Source organism: Podarcis muralis, chromosome 15, assembly GCF_964188315.1.
Source record: "Podarcis muralis chromosome 15, rPodMur119.hap1.1, whole genome shotgun sequence".
Lineage (NCBI taxonomy): Eukaryota > Metazoa > Chordata > Lepidosauria > Squamata > Lacertidae > Podarcis > Podarcis muralis.
This window is the reverse complement of record NC_135669.1, coordinates 43,552,718-43,570,317: the sequence shown is the minus strand read 5'-3', so window position 1 is coordinate 43,570,317 and position 17,600 is coordinate 43,552,718. Positions and strand designations below refer to the sequence as shown.

Below are 17,600 nucleotides of genomic sequence, written 5' to 3'. Positions count from 1 at the left end.
CAGCTGAGCCAAGAGTGAACCCAGGCATCCGGCGTCCCTTTGACCTCTGTAGCCCTTGACCTTTGACCTCTTCTCTCCTTACACCAGGCGCAAGATTTCTACGTGGAGATGAAATGGGAATTTACGAGCTGGGGTATGTTTGCATGCAGAATAATAATAGAAAGCAACTGTAGGATTAATAAGAATAAATGTAACAACATTAATAATGACTACTTTGGGTTCATTTGGGGATGAGGTTGTGGGCTCCCCCTCCCATCATTGAAAGCAACATGCCCCCACCACCCATCCTGCCTTTTCCCCTGTTAAAAGTGATATCAGGACATCATCGTAAACCGGGGTTTATCTTCCACCCTCAGCGCCTTCTGTGCATCCTTGGGATAATTCAAGAGCACCTCTGAGCATGCACAGAGTCCTTTCCCCCCCACTTTGGGGTTTCCAAGCTGGGCTGTTAGGGGGAGCTCTGAGCCATGGATGGGGACACGCTTTGCCCCAGCAGGCAAGATCTTTATTTATATAGACCACTGTTCCATTAAAAATCAGCAAAAATACATAAAGCCATGCAGCCAAAACCAAACAGAAAAGTTAAAACCAGGCAGGGTAAATTGGGAGATGATGTAGAAGCACCGACACCTAATGCTGCCTCTCTTCCCCTCTCCTCGGCAGTCCCCCTGGTCTCCAAAATCTGCCCCAGCGACACGTACAAGGTCTGGAAGTGTGGGCAGAACCTCCGAGTGGACACCACGCTCCTGGGCTTTGACCACATGTCGTGGCAGCGCGGCAGCCGCAGTTTCATCTTCCGAGGACAAGGTTGTTGGGAGCTCAGCTGAGCCGCTTCGCGTCCCGGGACCCCGTAGGGAAGGGAACTTGAGGAAGGAGGGAGATTCAGGGGCCACACTTTCCCGATGCGGAAAGTCGGTGCTTTTGGGGGACGACGGGAGTGCATGGTTGTGAAATGGGGCACAATTATATCATGATGAGTTATATAAAGTATGTATTGATTGTATAGTTGCTCTGTATTTCTAACCTGCTCTAAGGGCCTTGAGGCAGCAGACACCTGCCTGTCACCTCCACAACAACCCTGTGAGGTAGGCTAGGCTGAAGGGTGAAGAAAAGCTTGTTCCTGAAGTTGTATTGTTGCATCTGGCAGCGTTGCTGCTGCAATTGCTACAATTTGTGTGGGGTTTTTTGTTGTTTGATACTGAGGGGTATACACATTATCAAAGAAATAAATAATTTGGGGGTTAGGTTGCGCCCCATGGTGGCTGTTGCCCTTTGGGCACGGATGGGGCAGAAGGAAGGGAGCCTGACAGCAGGTGGCGCCAGAGCCAACTTACTCCTGTTTTGTCCCCGTCTTCCTGCTGAGTTCTCACTGGGACTGAAGGAAGCTGGCAGCCCCAGAGACCGGCAGGCAGCAAGAAGGCAGCTGGGTGTAGGGTGGCTGAGATCAGACAGAAGATGGTGGGGCAGTGCCGTATTTTCCCTAAGGGACCGCACACTCCACTGGTTTTTCCCCCCCTTTGGCCAAGCCACATTGTCAGGATACATCCCTCTCAGGAGGGCACCGGTCATTTCTCTCTCTTCCTCTGCCCCGCAGACAGCAGCGCCGTCGTGATGGAGATTGACCACGACCGGCAAGTGGTCTACACCGAAACGCTGGCGCTGGCCGCCCACGACCGGGAGGGACTCCTGGCCATGGTGCAGCCCACGGAGGAGCAGGTGATGGGCCGCCTCCTGGCCCCCGTGGTCGCCACACAGTTGGACACACGCAACATTGCCTTTGAGAGGTGAGCCAGGATTGCATCCTCTGGAGCAGCGGGGAGGGAAACCTCTGCCCTGCGGGCCAAATGTAGCCCAAGCCATGCCCTCTTCCCCAGACCATGCCCTCTCCTGAGCCACACCCCTTTCCTGGCCCCTCGTCACCCCTCCTTCACCCTCTCCTTGAGTGTTTTTGCCTGATCGTTCCTCTTTGCTGGGCTGGAAGGAGGAGAGGGGGGCGGGTGCTGGGAGCAGGTCCGCCACAACTCACAAGGTGTCGGTGAAGTTGACTCTTTAGTGAAAGAAACAAAACAGCGCAGGCCTAGTGGTCACAGCAACTCTTCCCAGCAGAACTTGCCCCAAGGAGGCAGTTGCGAGGCCCCACCTTCCCACAGCTCCCTAAATCTCCTCTTCCCCCAGGTCTTTTCCAAGCAGTCTGATGCTCCTTCATCTTGTCTGTCTTTGCTACGCCCTCTTCATACCTCTACTGGTTCTGGGCGGTCAGGGGGAGGCGAGCTGGTCCCTGGCTTCTTCAGCAGGCTGCCTCATCTCTTCCTCTTGACCCCACTCTTCTACAGCCTCCACTTACGCCTCTGATTCTGGATTTCTCTTGGCCCCGGCCTCTTCCTCCTCACTAAGTCCTTACCTCTTTAGCTTCCGACGCTTCCTCCTCCCAGTCTTCTCCCTCTTCTGCCTCTGACCAGTCATTGTTGTCCCACGACCACTCCCCTGGCCCTGAGCCTTCACCCCTTGGGGGTTCCCCAACTGCTGCCTCCCCCCACTCCTCTGCATCCAGCCAGTCCATGGCAGAGAGAGTAGAAGCTCTCCTACTACTCTCCTACTACTCTACGATGTTCTCCACCCCTATCGTTCTGCCTGGACACTGAGGTCCAGTGCCAGGGGCCTTCTGGCGGTTCCCTCCCTGAGAGAAGACAAGTTACAGGGAACCAGGCAGAGGGCCTTCTCAGTGGTGGCGCCCGCCCTGTGGAACACCCTCCCACCAAATGCCATAGAGATAAACAACTACAGTGGTGCCTCGCAAGATGAAATTAATCCGTTCCGCGAGTCTCTTCGTCTTGTGGTTTTTTCGTCTTGCGAAGCACGGCTATTAGCGGCTTAGCGGCTTAGCGGCTACTAACGGCTTAGCGGCTTTAAGAAAAAGGAAACAAACTCGCAAGAACTCGCAAGACGTTTCGTCTTGCGAAGCAAGCCCATAGGGAAATTCGTCTTGCGGAACAACTCAAAAAACGGAAAACCCTTTCGTCTAGCGAGTTTTTCGTCTTGCGAGGCATTCGTCTTGCGGGGCACCACTGTACTTGACATTTAGAAGGCATCTGAAGGCAGCCCTGTTCAGGGAAGCTTTTAATGTGTGACATTTTAATGTATTTTTAATCTTTGTTGGAAACCGCCCCGAGTGGCTGGGGAGACCCAGCCGGATGGGCGGGGTACAAATAATAAATTACTATTATTATTATTATTACTAGACAAAGGGAGAACTTTCAAGCATTGCTCCGCCTCTTTTGCCTCTGGGATCTGGCCCCTGAGAGGCTGCCCAGGAGAACATGCGGCCCTCGTTTTGAAAATGCTGGGTTGGGTTGAGTTGTGAGAACCCCTCTTGTAGGCGTCTCCAACCAACGTCTCCTCCAGCTGATTGCTTCCACGGTGGAGGCCTGTTCTTCTACCCCTGGAAGAGGAGCTACTACACAAAACAAATGAAATACTGCGAAAATCCCTGAAACGAGAAGTAATCGACTAGAAATATCTCATAGAAATAAACTAAATAATAAAAATCAAAAAGTTTAAGGGAAAATTTAGAAAAACCTAGAATTGTACAAAGCCTTAACGGGATGCCGGCTACAAACCTCGTTTTGTACAATTCTAGGTTTTTCTAAATTAAGCTTTTTGAAACTTCTCATTTCAGGGATTTTCACGGTATTTCATTTGTTTTGTGTAATTTCTCGGGTCCGTGACTTTCTTTTTTCTCCTGGAAGAGGAGCAGCTGCTGTTGGCATCCAAATCGCACCCAAGACTGGGCTCCCCCTGGCCTCTCCCCATCTTCCTCTTTGAACCGGAGTTGAGTGGCGATTTATTCCGTGGCCTGGAGAGAGAGAGCTAAGCTCCACCTCTGCTGTTGTTTCACCTCTCCCTTCCAGGAACAAGACGGGTATTTTGGGCTGGAGGAGTGAGAAGACCGAGGTGGTGAACGGGTACGAGGCCAAGGTGAGGACCGGTCTGGGCGAGTATCTTCTCAGGAGAAGGGTCTTTGAGTAGAGAGAGTAAGCAAAGGACCGTACAGTCAGGGCGATGGAAGCAGAGAGCTTTATCGTTGAAGACGAGGAGCTTGAAGCTGCTGCAGGGAATGTTGGGGAGCAACCTCTGGCATTTTCCCTGCCTCCCTCTTCAGGTTTACGGGGCTTCCAATGTAGAGCTCATCACTCGGACACGGACTGAGCATCTCTCGGAGCAGCACAAAGGAAAAACCAAAGGTAAGCCTTTCGACCTCTCCTTGCGGGGGTCTTCCAGGGTGTACAAGGCGGGGAGAATCCTGACACCCAAGAGCCGCACTGCCTCTGTCTAGAGCCTAAACTGAGAGTGATCCAGTGGATTTGCGGTGGATGGACCACCCGTGTTTAAACCGATTGCCAGTCCAGTTAAAAGTCAAGGGCTGTAGCTCAGTGGCAAGTCCCAGGTTGAGTCTCCAAAGGCATCTTCAGGTAGGACAAAACCCCTCGCTGGGAAACCTGGCGAGCCGCTGCTGCCAGTCAGTGCAGGCAACACTGGGCTTGATGAGACCAACTCAGCCCAAGGCAGCTTCCTATGTGTAGATGCTCTACAGCTGAGCTGCGGCCCGTTCCCAGAGTCTCAGAGATGGGATGAGGGCTGACGACCGAGAGCATTGAGAAAGCCACAGGTTCCCAGCCTGGGAAAAAATCTCTACTGGTGTGTCTGTCTTTTGCAGGCGGGAAAACCCCTCTCCAGTCCTTCCTGGGCATTGCCGAACAACATGTGGGCCCCAACAATGGGGTGAGTAATAAGTGGGGGCAGCAGCTTCCGGGTCATGTGGCCAGCATGACTAAGCCGCTTCTGGCGAACCAGAGCAGTGCACGGAAACACCATTTACCTTCCCACCGAAGCAGTACCTCTTTATCTACTTGCACTTTGATGTGCTTTCGAACTGCTAGGTTGGCAGGAGCAGGGACCAAGGAACGGGAGCTCACCCTGTTGCGGGGATTCGAACCGCCGACCTTCTGATCGGCAAGTCCTAGGCTCTGTGGTTTAACCCACAGCACCACCCGTGTCCCATGACATGAATAGGATGATGTTAAGATTATGTAAAAAAGGAAAGATTAATATGAAAACCTTTGAAGTGAGGGAGGGAAGTCCGTGCTTGATAGAGCGTTGAGAAAATAAGTGTACATACGACCGTAGAACATTAGTGTATTTATTTTGTTTTGTTTGTGTTAAAGAAAACTTAATAAAAAGCATTAAAAAAATGACTAAGAGAGCTGAGTGTGGGGTGCTTGTGTAATCTCACGGTATACAAGTTGTGACAATAAAGTATTTCAATTCCAATTCCATTCTCTCTCCCTGCAGGCTCTCATCACGCAAACGTTGAGCCACGCCAACCCCACAGCCATCACGCCGGAGGAATACTTCAATCCCACTTTCGAGCTGGGCAGCCGGGATATGGGGCGCCCCATTGAACTCACCACCAAGACGCAGAAGTGAGGCTGGCTGGCTGGGTGGCAGGGAGGGAGGGAGGGAGGGAGATCCTCCTTTGGGTGGGGTGGGGGGGGTGAAGGACAGGCCAGGGCTCACCGTCTCTCTTCCTGCCCCCCTCCTGGGCTCCTCTGTCTCCCTCCGTCAGGTTCAAGGCGAAGTTGTGGCTCTGCGAAGACCACCCTCTCTCGCTGGCTGAGCAGGTGGCCCCCATCATTGACCTGATGGCCGTCAGCAACGCCCTCTTTGCCAAGCTGCGGGACTTCATCACTCTGCGCCTGCCCCCGGGCTTCCCTGTGAAAATCGGTGAGGAGACCCCCACCCCCCCAACCCGGGCAGAGCTGGGCTGGTCCTTGTCCCATAGCTGTCAACTTGCAGATTTGAAAGTAAGGGACCAGCAGCCTCGAAAATAAGGGATCAGCAGCCAAAATAAGGGATCGACAATTTCTTTGATAAAATACATATTTTTGTTGCTTGCAAATGGATACCTATTAGGTCCATAAATTACCATACAGCATATATTCAACACACAAAAACAGCAACAATTTGTTGTTGACAAAGGACAGCTGGACATAGAAAGGGCCCCATTACCTTCAGTAGCTTATTTAAGGGAAATCATCAATAAGGGACAGCAGCGGGACATGGCGCTGGGATAAGGGACTGTCCCGCCAAATAAGGGACGCTTGACAGCTATGCCTTGTCCTTAATGCTTGTGCATTGCAGCGGGTTGGTCTACGTGACCCTCGAGGGTCCTTGCAGCTCCACGACTTTACAAAATGCTCCTTTCACTCCGGGCAAGAGAGCCCAGAAATCATGGAGTTGGAAGGGGGTCCCAGGGTCATCTAATCCAACCCCCAGCAGTGCAGGAATCATGGCCAATTCTGGGCAGGCAGGGCTGTAGACAACACTGGGTGTGCTCACATTCGTGGCCTGAAATGCAGAGAGGTCATCCCCTCCGTCCTCGGCTGCTTTTTGAGCTGCATTTACACAGAGGTTTTATAATAATAATAATAATAATTTATTATTTGTACCCCGCCCATCTGGCTGGGTTTCCCCAGCCACTCTGGGCGGCTTCCAACAAAGATAAAAAATACACTAAAATGTCACATATTAAAAACTTCCCTGAACAGGGCTGCCTTCAGATGTCTTCTGAATGTCAGGTAGTTGTTTATCGCTTTGACATCTGATGGGAGGGCGTTCCACAGGACGGGCGCCACTACCGAGAAGGCCCTCTGCCTGGTTCCCCGTAACTTGACCTCTCGTAGTGAGGGAACCGCCAGAAGGCCCTCGGAGCTGGACCTCAGTGTCCGGGCAGAACGATGGGGGTGGAGACCCTCCTTCAGATATACTGGACCAAGGCCGTTTAGGGCTTTAAAGGTCAGCACCAACACTTTGAAATGTGCTCGGAAACGTACTGGGAGCCAATGTAGGTCTTTCAAGACCGGTGTTATATGGTCTCGGCGGCCGCACCCAGTCACCAGTCTAGCTGCCGCATTCTGGATTAGTTGTAGTTTCCGGGTCACCTTCAAAGGTAGCCCCACGTAGAGCGCATTGCAGTAGTCCAAGCGGGAGATAACCAGAGCATGTACCACTCTGGCGAGACAGTCCGCAGGCAGATAGGGTCTCAGCCTACGTACCAGATGGAGCTGGTAAACAGCTGCCCTGGATACAGATTTGACCTGTGCCTCCATGGACAGCTGTGAGTCCAAAATGACTCCCAGGCTGCGCACCTGGTCCTTCAGGGGCACAGTTACCCCATTCAGGACCAGGGAATCCTCCACACCTGCCCGCCTCCTGTCCCCCCAAAACAGTACTTCTGTCTTGTCGCGATTCAACCTCAATCTGTTAGCCGCCATCCATCCTCCAACCGCCTCCAGGCACTCACACAGGACCTTCACCGCCTTCACTGGTTCTGATTTAAAAGAGAGGTAGAGCTGGGTATCATCTGCATACTGATGAACACCCAGCCCAAACCTCCTGATGATCTCTCCCAGTGGCTGCATGTAAATGTTGAAAAGCATGGGGGAGAGGACAGAGCCCTGAGGCACCCCACAAGTGAGGGCCCAGGGGTCTGAACACTCATCCCCCACCACCACTTTCTGAACACGGCCCAGGAGGAAGGAGCGGAACCACTGTATGACAGTGCCTCCAGCTCCCAGCCCCTCAAGACGGTTCAGAAGAATGTTATGGTCGATGGTATCAAACGCCGCTGAGAGATCCAGCAGAACTAGGAAACAGCTCTCACCTTTGTCCCTAGCCCGCCGGAGATCATCAACCAGTGCGACCAAGGCAGTTTCAGTCCCATGATGAGGCCTGAATCCCGACTGGAAGGGATCCAAATGGTCCGCTTCTTCCAGGCGTTTTCTCATTAATAGAGGGATTGGAGATGCCACACCCAACATGCAGGGCTTTTCTTATTCTTTCCCACCTGCAACATGCCCCCCCCCCCCAATTCCTATTCACAAACCTGTCATCTGCCCCACTGGAGGCGCACTCCATTGTCTTCAGAGACAGATGGATGCCAACCCAGATAGGACCTTAAGGTCCACAAATCACTTTGGAGGTCCCAAGCCTCAAGGAGGTGAGAGTGCTCTCAACTAGGGCCAGGGCCTTTTCAGCACTGGCCCCAACGTGGTGGAACGCTCTGTCACAAGAGACCAGGGCCCTGGGGGACTTGACATCTTTCCGCAGGGCCTGCAAGACAGAGCTGGTCCGCCTGGCCTTTGGTTTGGACTCGGACTGACCCTTATGTTTCCCTACCCTTATGGTCTTGATTTATCAGCTACCTTAAAATGAGGCTGCATTTTAAATTGCATTTTAACCTGTATTTTAAATTGTGTTTTTCTTTTCTTTTCTCCTCCCCTCTCTTTTTCTCCTATTATGTTTTTACTGTGATTTTGTTGGTGTTACCCGCCCTGAGCCCAGGGAGGGCGGGGTATAAATACAATTTATTATTATTATTATCATCATCATGCCTATACAAATCGGTGGCTCTACTCTGAGTAGGACTAACGTTCCATAAAACACCTAATCTCTCTCGTTCTCTCCCCACCCGGCTAGAAATCCCCATTTTCCACATCCTCAATGCCCGCATCACCTTTGGAAACCTCAACGGCTGTGATGAAGCTGTGGTCTCGATCCGAGGGGCCGGCAGCCCTGGCAGTGACGCCCCATCGCCAGGCAGTGATCGCTCCAGCATAAGCAGCTCCAGCTCTCTTGGTACGTTGGGGGGCAGAGGAAGAACATAAGGGGAACTTGCTGGATCAGGCCCATGTCCCATCTGGTTCAGCCTCCTCTTCTCACAGTCGCCAAGCAGATGCCCCAAAGTGAAACCCACAAGGAGGACTTGAACACAAGACCCCTCTCCCCTCCTGCGGTTTCCAGCAACTGGGATTTAGAAACTTAACTGCCTCTGTCTGTGTATGCAGAGCAGAGCCATTGTGGCTGGCGGCCATCGGCAGCCCTTCACTACTCCACAAATTTGTCCAGTCCTCTTATAAACCCGTCTTGGTTGGTGGTTGTCACTGCCTCCTGTGGCAGTGAGTTCCATAGATTAGCTATGTGCTGTTTGAAGAAACAGCTGCGAGCCTTTGGAGGGGGATCCCCTCAGCTCTATGAGGCACGAGGGAAATGGATGTAAAAGGGGGGGGCTTTTAAAGGGAATGGAGGGGGCATGGAGCAAGATACAAAATGTCCAATGCACTCAGAAGAAATCATAACACCACTTAGGGGCCATGTGCCCAAAATTGCTTCGGAAGTTTCAGAAACAAAATTATAACAATCAGTGCAGTTTGGAAACAAGTGGTTAAAACCACCTTCTTCTCCTTCTTCTTCAGCCTTCAGCAGCAATCACTCGTAGCCGAGTAAGATTGTCTTCCATAAACAAGGTTTTAACAATGAGTCCATAAGTGACTGTGGAGGCCAATTCTGGATCCACACGTCCTTCTGCAGTGGGGACATTGGTTTCCGGGCGGGAGTTGATCGCGGTGTGGATTTGCCAAGCGTGCCTTCCTCTTAGCACGTTTCTCCCTTGCATCCTGAGTTTGAGTGTCTTCAAAGCCTATGACATCTTTGGCAAAGGCTGTTCTCCACTGCAGTTTCGAAAGATGCAGCCCGCCATCTTGATTCAAGATGGCGTCTGACCGTCTCCAAATACAGGCAGGAATCTGCTCCTTGGTCTAGGAAGCTCTCCTGCAAAACCTAATTCCAGCAAACAGAAAAACCACCTTCCAAAATACAGAGGAGACCCATAGCGGAGGGAACCAGAGGAAACTCAGGGCAGAAGTCCTAGGCCCCGTTCGGCAGAGCAAGGGGAAGGGCGCAGGTACATTTTCCAGGGGTGGGGAGTAAGCAGAGCAAGGCTTGATGAAGCGAGAACTCTTTGGCAGGGGGGCTGTGCTGTGGCTTTGATCCTCTCCACCCCCCCCCCAGGCTCCTGCCGGTGCTATGAGATGGACCCGTCTCTGTTTGAGGCCCCGCAAGGCTACAGCGTCATTGGGACCCACCCGGAGCCCCTGCGGGGAGAAGACGATGACGACCTCCTCCAATTCGCCATCCAGCAGAGTTTGCTAGAAGCTGGGAGCGAGTATGACCAGGTGGGCCTCTCCATCCCTCCCCTGTTCCCCGAGACTGGAGCTATAGGGCTTGGGGGATCTGTTATTCTGCATGCAGAAGAGTCACTGGGAGACCCCCCCCCCCCTTCTGGTGTCTCAAAAGACCTCCAGGAGCCTGGCTGGTGGGGAGAGCTTTGTGTAGGGGAGGTGTTGCCATTCAGGGGAGAGCGAGAGTAATCTGCTAAATCAAGGCTGGAGAACCTAGTGAGAACCTGTCAGTGGCTGCACACCAGACATGGCTCTCATCCGCATGTGCATTGCTCCTTCCACGCAAGCAAGAGACATCATTACACAGGCCAGACAGTCCCATGTTTGGTTGCAACAAGCAACTATGGTTTGTTGTGACATGCAGTGGTTCTGGGCTCTCACTCTCTTCCCTCTTTTCTTCCGGTGCGTCTGTTTCTGTCTGCAACGTCCCTTCATGCCTGAACCCTAAACTGTGGTTGATCTTACAGTTTAAAAGGAATGAGCCAGCTTCAGAAACCGTGGTTTCGGCAAACCACAGTTGAACAAAGTATGCTTAAGACAAGCTGTTGCGTTCTGAAGGCAAAGGAAGGACTGGACCCTGATTAATAGAATAGACACGAGGCTTGACCAGCAAGACCTTTCGGAGAAAGTGCGCATGCCCACTCCCTGGCCCAGGTCGTTTTATTCACAAAAGAACTTTAACACGGCGTTTGTAAGAACCAATCAGATTTCCTCTGAGCATTTCAAGAAATCCCCACGTGGGGACAAAGTCAGATCAGAGGAAGCCTCTTAACTACAAAGAACTGTTTCCTATTTGAGCATGCATACATGTTCAGGCTAAATAAACAGGAACTAAGGATGAATGCATTTAGGAAACCCCAGAGGTCATAAAAGGAAAAACAGGCATTTTACCACCTCCATGTGAACTCTGTTTCCTGGCCCTAAAATCTACCTAAAGATTAACAAAAGCTACATCAAAGCTATTTCCTTATTTTTATGTACCCAGGATACCTGGTGAAGCAACTGGTCTGTACGTGACTGTCAGGCCTAGAGAAAATGGGGCAGAGATGCAGAGGCTTGTGGGATTGGATCAGAAATCATGTCAATGACTCAAACCCAGTCAAAGCGATGCTTTCACCGCTGACACAATGGCTTGCTTCATTTTTCATAATTCCTCATAGCAATCCCACATGACCACCACAACTAACCATGCTTTGTTCGGATTGGGACGTAACACTAAACTGTGGTCAGCTGGAAAGGGAAGGAGAATCTTCCTGTTTCTTCCGCTTGTATGCAGAACGCTAAACTACAGTACAAAAGCGGGCAGAAAAGTGAGGGTCCGAGCTCTCAGGTGCATCGAGGAGCAAACGTCTTCTGCCCCCCCCCACCTCATCCCCTCTCGTCCCCTGCAGGTTACCATTTGGGAGGCCCTGACGAACAGCAAGCCAGGCACCCACCCCATGTCCCAAGACGGGCGCAAAGTCGACAGGTGAGCGCAGGATGCTTCTGACAACATCCCTTCTCCATTTCTGGGGTCTCCACACCAGGGGCGGGCAAACTTCACGCTGGTCAGATCTGCTTTGGGTTTCTTTAATTGAACCCCCCAAACCCTCCAGCCAGAACCAATTGCAAAAGATACATTGGGGGAAACTTTTAAGAACAGAGTGCCTCTGAGCTCAGGGATTTGTTTTCAACATTGAGCTGATGCAAAAGTCCATTCCTAGTTAGCCAAAGATTTGTTTTTGATTCAGAGACCTAATTGGACCATAGTAAGGCACCTTTTGGGTGTTCCCACTGTCGTTTGTCTCCCGGTTGTTGACTCCCAGTTGTTTGTCAACACCCACAAAGAGCCTTGTTTTACTTTAAAGGCTTGACACGTTTTATTAGGGCCCCAAGCTTTTGTGGGCCAGAGTCCACTTCATTCGTAAAAGAAGAACATCTTTTATTATGGTATAAGCGTTAAGAACATCAGAAGATGCAACTGGCAAAATTGTATAGGGGAGAAGCATTATCCTTTTAAAGTGGTTACTGGTTTTGTATTGTAACATGTTGAAAGAGGGAACAAGGTGATGGGTTGTATTTTTCAGCGTTGTCTTGGTGGTAGATGTTCTTGTCCATGACTGGTGGGTGGGTGGGTGGGTGGGATCCAGCATTCAGTGTAGTAAATGCAGTAAAACTGTCCATTCTCACATCAGAAGAGCTTGTTGGGAGAACAGGATGTGAGAGGCCTTTTCAGAACAACAGAATCATAGAATTTGTAGAATCGGATGGGACCACGAGGGTAATCTAGTCTTTGCAATGCGGGAATATTTTGGCTTGGCCTGATCCAGCAGGCTCTGCTCTTTAACGCTAGCTATGGAATTCAGCTTTTGGAGAAGCTCGTTTTTGTTTTCAAGAGACAAGTTCCTAGCCCTCATGATTCTGTGAGAACAGGATGCTGGACTCGAGGGGCCCTCTTTGGCCTGTTCCAACAGGACTCTTCCCGCATCCTCACAAAGTGAAATCAGCCAAAATCTGTGTATGTTATACAATGGTACCTTGGTTCCCAAACGGCTTGGCTCCTGAACAAATCGGCTCCCGAACATCGCAAACCTGCAAGTCAGTGTTCTGGTTTGCAGACATTTTTTGGAAGCCGAACGTCCGTTTTGGCTGACGGCATTGTTTTCGGGGCCAATCAGCCAATCAGAAGCCACGCCTTGGTTTGCAAACGTTTTGGAAGTCAAACGGACTTCCAGTATGGATGGAGTTCGGGAATCAAGGTACCACTGTAATTCCATTCAGGCAGCAGAATCACCGTATTTTTCGCTCTATAAGACGCACCAGACCACAAGACGCACCTAGTTTTTGGAGGAGGAAAACAAGAAAAAAAATATTCTGAATCTCAGAAGCCAGAACAGCAAGAGGGATCGCTGCGCAGTGAAAGCAGCATTCGCTCCATAAGACGCACACACATTTCCCCTTACTTTTTAGGAGGGAAAAAGTGAGTCTTATAGAGCAAAAAATACGGTAACTCTCCCCTTGGCCGATATCATTTAACTGAATTGCAGACTTAAGCAGCCAGTTACCTCTCTTTCCTTTGCTCCTCCAGGACGCCCCAGCACACGCCCCCGCCCCGCCCCACAACCCCACAGCAGCCCCCCACAGCGCCCACGGCGGGCAGGGGGCCCAGCCACCCACTGCCCAGTTACGCAGAGCAACTCCGCCTGGCCATGGAGCTGTCCGCAAAGGAGCAAGAGGAAGCCGAGCGGCGCTCGCGGCAGGAAGAGGAGGAGTTCGAGCGGATCCTGCGCCTCTCACTCACCGAACAGTAGCAGAACAACCCCCCACACCCAATGATCCGGGGAGGGGGGGCGCTGCGCGATGGTGGGGAGCCAGCAGCAGCCATGCACAATCCCCTGGCCTGCCTCCAGGTGGCGCCAGAGCTCCGCAGACTCTGAGGACCCCCCCTTTTCAATTCTCAGCCATGCCAAGTGACTTATCAGCAAGGATTTGGGGTGGGGGGGCCAGGAATGGAAGAATTTGGGGGACGGGGGAGGGGCGTAGAAATACTGACCCGACTGGGGAGGCGCCAAATGCGCCCCACCTCCCCAACACTGAGCCATTTAACAGCCCTCCCCACTCCTCTATGGGGGGGCTGGGCAGGTAAGTCTCAACAAACTGGAGGTTTTTGCACGGCGGAGGATCCGTCCTCACGGTTATGCATTGCCCATTAAAAGCATCCCACCCTCCCATTGGGGCTGGGGCAGGGGGCAGGGGGGCGGCTGTGTGTATTTCTGCAATTCTGGGCACCAGCAGAGTATAGCAAAGGGAGCGGGAATCAATATTGGACCAGAGTCGATATTTTGGGGGGTTGGGGGGGGAGGGCTATGCAGCACCCACTGGCCTTGGAAGTTGGGGGAATTTGTGGGTGGAAATAGGAGCTGTTTAACGTTCTACGTTCGCCGATCTAACTTAACTCGCCAGCCTAGATGGCTTTGAAAGAGAACTGGACAAATTAGTGGAACAGGCTCTTCTCACGTTCTTAATACAGTCGTACCTCTGTTCTCAAATGGCGTCCGTTCCGGGAGTGCGTTCAACTTCCAAAAACGTTCGAAAACCAGGATATGGCTTCTGCCAATTCGGAAGCCACGTCAGACGTTCGGGTTCCAAAGAACGTTCGCAAACCAGAACACTCACTTCCGGGTTTGCGGCTTTTGGGGGCCAAAACGTTTGAGAACTAAGCTGTTCGAAAACCAAGGTACGACTGTAATAATAATTTGAAATAATTTTTTTCCCCCAATTTATATCCCACCCATCTGGCTGGGTTTCCCCAGCTGCTCTGGGCGGCTGACAACATATAGAAAAACACAACAAAACATCAAACATTAAAAAACAGAGAATCTTATACGGACTATAAATAAACCAATAAATCGATAGAAAGCAATAACAATAATACCCCCCCCCCAAAAAAAACCACCCTCACCAACTGCTATTAGCTCTGGGAGGGAGGAAGACCTAAGTTGTTAGCTCTGGAGGGAGAAATTTAAAAATAGAAAATTAAAATTAATTGGAGCCATAGAATTGTAGAGTTGGAAGGGACCCCAAGGGGTCATTTAGTCCAACCCCTTGTAATGCAGGAGTCACAGTTTAAGAATCCAGATTATGGAAAATTAGCGTTAGACAGGTTTAAACACGTTCTCAAGTGCTGCTTAATCTCTCCAGCCCCAGTCTTCAAAGCAGTCTGTGGGGCTGCTCATTATTTACAAACTAACTAACTAACCGAGAGAGAATTTAATGTCATTTTTAGTTCAGGCTAACAGCTTTCATTTAAAAGCAGCAAGGTTCTAGCCCTCATTGGCACCAGAGATATATGTGGCTGATGGGCAGGAAAGCAGAGTGACAAGGTGGAGTCGTGGGACTGCTTAAAGAGTAGACCATTGAAATTAATGGACCCAAGTCAGTCATATCTATTTGCTCCAATGGGTCTACTCTGAGGAGGAGCAGCTTTGAGTACAACTCCATGGTTCCAGCTGCATCCAAAATGTATTGATTTCTTCCCCTTGCCTGGGAGAAACCATCAATGTCACAAGCGGGGGGGGGGGGAGAGAATAAAATGGCAGAATGGACAGATATTATAAAGGGACTTTAGCATTGCATGGTTGGAAGGGATCCCTGGATCATCTACTCCAACCTCTTATAAATGCCGGAATTGCAGCAAGGTGTTGGTTTAAGTTTGAAACGTTGCACACCTTGATAGCACACAGCCTCCCCCCTCCCTTCAGTGGGTCTTCCCTTCACAAGCTTTTTTTTATAACTTGCGCTTGAATCAGAGCAGGAAAATGAGTGCCCAGCTATGGAGAGAAGCAGGAGATGATTGGCAAGGAAGGACGGTGGTGGGCGGGGCTAGGGGAAAGCAGGCGGAGCAAAGGATGCAAATTTTACCTGTGTTCACTCTGCTCTATCCTCCATCTGAGAGGCAGGACCAGAGCTCCAGGACGCATTTCCAGGCAGAATCTTCAAGCAGAGTATAAAGCAGGCAGTGAGGGGTGTGGCCTGTAGAGGGTGTGGCCAGGGAGGAGGTGGGGCCTGTAGGGAGAGGGTGTGGCCAAGGAGGAGGTGGAGCCTCTAGGGAGAGGGTGTGGCCAAGGAGGAGGTGGGGCCTCTAGGCAGGGGTGGGGCTAAGGAGGAGGTGGGGCCTGGGGATTCCAGGGGTCCAATAGAGAGGCAGAGTGAGGGGGACTCCACTTTCAGCCCTGCTTTTTGAAAGTCCACAGCGCTGGGATAATTTAACCTGGAGGTGGATCCTGGAGATAAATTCTAGATTGTTTTAATTTGGAGACCGCAATTCAGCTAGTAGCCTCTGCCCTTCCCTGCCGCCCAGCACCAAGTGCACTTACGAACCCCGCTTTTCAAAAACCCAGGTCTCCTGCTGGATTCCAGACCCTCCCTGTTTGGTATTGACACTGCAATGCTGTTTTTGCCTGAACATGGCTTCCAAACTCCAAAGGGAGGGCAAGGGGAACCCTTTGCTAGCTCTGCCTAAGTGCCGGGCATGGGGGGGGGGAGGAAGCAGTGCCCCCCAAGCCCAGGAAGTGGGGCAAGCTTTCCTTGACATCTCCAGGGCTCCGGTTGCTGCCTACACCTGAGTCAGTGTAAATGGGCAGGTTGGTTTTGAAGGCAGAGACATGTGCAGCTTGGTGCCCCCTAGCAGCGAAGAACCGTAGAGTTGAAAGGGGCCCCCGAGGGTCATCTAGCCCAACCCCCTGCGATGCAGGAATCTCAGCGTGATCATACACGCCAGGCGGCCACCCAAGCTCCGCTTACAAACCTGCCGGGAGCCTGTTGTACCGCCAAGCAGCTCTCGCCGCCAGAAAGTTCTTCCTGAGGTTGACTCAGAATCTCCTTTCTTTTAACTTGAAGCCATGGGTTCGGGTCCTCCCTTCCGGAGCGGCAGAAAACAAGCTTGCTCCATCCTCCATGTGACGGCCCTGAACCCGCCTCGCTGTCCTCTGCTCTCCCCACAGATCCCTGCCCCAAACTCTTCGGTTCTTTTCCTCTTTGAGACAGAGCTCGGAAGTTGGCGGAGGTCACAGTAAACCATGGTTTGCTGAACCAGGCCAGTGGCTTTGAAATGGAAGGTTTCAGCCATGACCACTGGCTTTACGGGGTCTGTATCCTGCAGCTAAGGGTTTGATCCAGATCTTATTCCTCCCCCCTTCTCTCTGAAAAACACACCTCCCCTGGTGTAGCCCTCCTAGAGCATCTGGAGCTCAACCCCCCCCCCCCCGTTGTTCAATGGTGCTAACCTACACACAAATACACACACACACATGCCTCTTCCTTGTCCAAAACCTTTGCCAGGCAATGGCGGGGGCCAGAGATACGCCTCTAGGCCTAGTTCTCAGATGTGACCACACCTCAACACCCCACCGAGACAAGACAAATGTGTCGTGCACAGTTTGGGGGTGGACCGGGGTCAGGGGTGGGGTGTGTGTGGCTCTTCGTAAAGGATGTGGGTCCTTAACCCCCACGTGCCAGGGGGAAGCCACTCTCTGAGGGGAGGGACCACAACAACCAGCCTGCTCAGGTGTGTTACCTACACAGAGACACAAAATAAAACCTCGTGAACCTTCGCTGCCTCCTGCCTCCGTCCTTTTGGCGTCTTGTTGGGGATAAGTTCTGGTTCAGCGGCAGAGCGACAGGCTTGCAGGCTGAACTTCTCCAGGTACGGTTGAGAGAGGCTCCACAACTCTGAATCTGGGATCTACCATGGAGCTATGGTTTAAGAAAAAGCTCTTTCATTTTATTTATTAAAAAGGTAAAGGGACCCCTGACCATTAGGTCCAGTCGTGGCCGACTCTGGGGTTGCAGCGCTCATCTCGATTTATTGGCCGAGGGAGCCGGCGTACAGCTTCTGGGTCACGTGGCCAGCATGACGAAGCCGCTTCTGGCGAACCAGAGCAGTGCATGGAAACGCCGTTTACCTTCCCGCCGGAACAGTACCTATTTATCTACTTGCACTTTGACATGCTTTCGAACTGCTAGGTTGGCAGGAGCAGGGACAGA

General features: G+C 51.6%; 1 protein-coding gene across 2 annotated transcripts in view; it reads left to right on the top strand.

The window, feature by feature from the left end:
• The window catches only part of ANKRD13B (ankyrin repeat domain 13B), a 33,349-nt gene extending 17,795 nt beyond the window's left edge, over window positions 1-15,554 (top strand). For both annotated transcript variants that reach the window (XM_028708221.2, XM_077919789.1), the window contains exons 4-15: window positions 88-133; window positions 664-807; window positions 1,595-1,784; window positions 3,909-3,975; window positions 4,160-4,241; window positions 4,715-4,779; window positions 5,350-5,480; window positions 5,624-5,781; window positions 8,536-8,694; window positions 9,907-10,070; window positions 11,468-11,544; window positions 13,144-15,554. In XM_028708221.2, the coding sequence (XP_028564054.2) occupies window positions 88-133; window positions 664-807; window positions 1,595-1,784; window positions 3,909-3,975; window positions 4,160-4,241; window positions 4,715-4,779; window positions 5,350-5,480; window positions 5,624-5,781; window positions 8,536-8,694; window positions 9,907-10,070; window positions 11,468-11,544; window positions 13,144-13,366 (1,506 nt within the window). In that variant the 3' untranslated portion in view covers window positions 13,367-15,554. The remainder of the gene's footprint in view (window positions 1-87; window positions 134-663; window positions 808-1,594; window positions 1,785-3,908; window positions 3,976-4,159; window positions 4,242-4,714; window positions 4,780-5,349; window positions 5,481-5,623; window positions 5,782-8,535; window positions 8,695-9,906; window positions 10,071-11,467; window positions 11,545-13,143) is intronic.
• Window positions 15,555-17,600: the final 2,046 nt, after the last annotated feature.